Consider the following 2,666-nt stretch of genomic DNA (forward strand, 5'->3'; position numbering starts at 1 on the left):
TATTTGGAACCAGTCTGTTGTTCCATGTCCAGTTCTAACTGTTGCTTCCTGACCTGCATATAGGTTTCTCAAGAGGCAGGTCAGGTGGTCTGGTATTCCCATCTCTTGAAGAATTTTCCACAGTTTATTGTGATCCACACAGTCAAAGGCTTTGGCATAGTCAACAAAGCAGAAATAGATGTTTTCTGGAACTCTCTTGCTTTTTGCATGATCCAGCGGATGTTGGCAATTTGATCTCTGGTTCCTCTGCCTTTTCTAAAACCAGCTTGAACATCAGGAAGTTCACGGTTCATGTATTGCTGAAGCCTGGCTTGGAGAATTTTGAGCATTACTTTACTAGCATGTGCTGCTGCTGCTGAGTCACTTCAGTCGTGTCGACTCTGCGACCCCATAGACGGCAGCCCACCAGGATGCCCCGTCCCTGGGATTCTCCAGGCAAGAACACTAGAATGGGTTGCCATTTCTTTCTCCAATGCATGAAAGTGAAAAGTGAAGTCACTCAGTCATGTCCGACCCTCAGCAACCCCGTGGACTGCAGCCTTCCAGGCTCCTCCATCCATGGGATTTTCCAGGCAAGAGTACTGGAGTGGGGTGCCATTCCCTTCTCCTACTAGCGTGTGAGATGAGTGCAATTTGCAGTAGTTTGAGCATTCTTTGGCATTGCCTTTCTTTGGGATTGGAATGAAAACTGACCTTTTCCAGTCCTGTGGCCACTGCTGAGTTTTCCAAATTTGCTGGCATATTGAATGCAGCACTTTCACAGCATCATCTTTCAGGATTTGAAATAGCTCAACTGGAATTCCGTCACCTCCACTAGCTTTGTTCATAGTGATGCTTTCTAAGGCCCACTTGACTTCACATTCCAGGATGTCTGGCTCTAGGTCAGTGATCACACCATCGTGATTATCTGGGTCATGAAGATCTTTTTTGTATAGTTCTTCTGTGTATTCTTGCCATCTCTTCTTAATATCTTCTGCTTCTGTTAGGTCCATACCATTTCTGTCCTTTATCGAGCCCATCTTTGCATGAGGTGTTCCCTTGGTATCTCTAGTTTTCTTGAAGAGATCTCTAGTCTTTCCCATTCTGTTGTTTTCCTCTATTTCTTTACATGGATTGCTGAAGAAGGCTTTCTTATCTCTTTTTGCTATTCTTTGGAACTCTGCATTCAGATGCTTATATCTTTTCTTTTCTCCTTTGCTTTTCGCTTCTCTTCTTTTCACAGCTATTTGTAAGGCCTCCCCAGACAGCCATTTTGCTTTTTTGCATTTCTTTTCCATGGGGATGGTCTTGATCCCTGTCTCCTGTACATTAAATTCTTTCATTAGCACCTCCTTTTGGTACATCAGCCCGTTGAACAAATCTATAAATTCCTTCAAGTATCACATTAACTTTCAGCTCTATGTGCCGGGTACTCTAGACCAAAAGATTGCTCCCATGAGATTATAGAGGTCATTCCCTGGGTATAGTAACATGATTCTCTTTCTCTTTCCTTTTCAGAGAAGCAGAGTCTTTCAAGGAACAAGGAAATGCCTACTATGCCAAGAAAGATTACAATGAAGCTTATAACTATTATACAAAAGCCATAGGTGAGAAGGAATATGCTTGAAAATAATTTGCCAAATGCTGTTATAAATAGCTCCTCTGTAAGAAGTAATCTTTCTGCTTAGTAGATTGATAACTGTTAACTGTGTGAACTATTTTGGGTTTAGTGACCTGAAAGAATAACTTTCTGTGGCTCAAGCAGGTGGTTCTTCATTTGGCAAATTAAAGGCAGTTCCAGAAATTCTAGATACTATGGCAGAAGGATAACCACCTTAATCCTCTCAGCCATTGCCAGTTCATTTACTGTCTTAGAAAATGACCTTTGTAGATTTTTAAAATAATTTATTTATTTTAATTGGAGGCTAATTACTTTACAGTATTGTGGTTTTTGCCATACGTTGACATGAAATAGCCGTGGGTGTACATGTGTCCCCCATCCCGAACCCCCCTCCCACCTCCCTTCCCATCCCCTCCCTCTGGGTTGTCCTGGTGCACCGGCTCTGAGTGCCCTGTTTCATGCATGAACTTGGGCTGGTGATCTGTTTCACACTGAGGAAACCAGAACTGAAAGAGACCTTTGTAGATATTAACAAGTCTTAGTTACATGCTCAGTTTGCAGTATTTTAATCTCGTATCAGCATTTTTCTCACCTAAATTGCTCCGTCTGCACCTCCAACTCAATAAATGCAAATTCGTTTTTGTATCTTATTACATAAAATGCAAATCATTAAGATAAATGTGCTAACCCGTCACTCCTAAAAGATAATCAGTACACTTTAAAGCTAAATATAAATCATTTCTAAATAACTTTTATTTATAAATTGATTTCACCATTGTTACTGTCCGTTGCACAAGTAGTCAAAAATTTGGCCATGGCCTTTAAAGAGAGCATGCCAACATTCCTTTTATAGTTTGATTGTCTTGATATAGTTCTGAGGGTGTCGGTGCCCCTGAGTTTTTGAAGCAGTGACCCACGCTAAACTTTGTTTCACATTCTTCTGCCTTTCCTGTAGATATGTGTCCTAAAAATGCTAGCTATTATGGGAATCGAGCCGCCACCTTGATGATGCTCGGAAAGTTCCGGGAAGCTCTCGGGGATGCACAGCAGTCAGTGAGGTTGGATG

General features: G+C 41.6%; 1 protein-coding gene across 2 annotated transcripts in view; it reads left to right on the plus strand.

The window, feature by feature from the left end:
* Positions 1-2,666, plus strand: part of DNAJC7 (DnaJ (Hsp40) homolog, subfamily C, member 7) — a 30,698-nt gene that overhangs the window by 13,374 nt on the left and 14,658 nt on the right. For both annotated transcript variants that reach the window (XR_825516.1, XM_010842529.1), the window contains exons 2-3: positions 1,498-1,586; positions 2,556-2,658. Coding sequence is in view for 1 of the 2 variants with exons in the window: in XM_010842529.1 (XP_010840831.1) it covers positions 1,498-1,586; positions 2,556-2,658 (192 nt within the window). In the remaining variant the exon portion in view is untranslated. The remainder of the gene's footprint in view (positions 1-1,497; positions 1,587-2,555; positions 2,659-2,666) is intronic.

Source organism: Bison bison, unplaced genomic scaffold (genome assembly GCF_000754665.1).
Source record: "Bison bison bison isolate TAMUID 2011002044 unplaced genomic scaffold, Bison_UMD1.0 scf7180017864180, whole genome shotgun sequence".
Taxonomy (NCBI): Eukaryota; Metazoa; Chordata; class Mammalia; order Artiodactyla; family Bovidae; genus Bison; species Bison bison.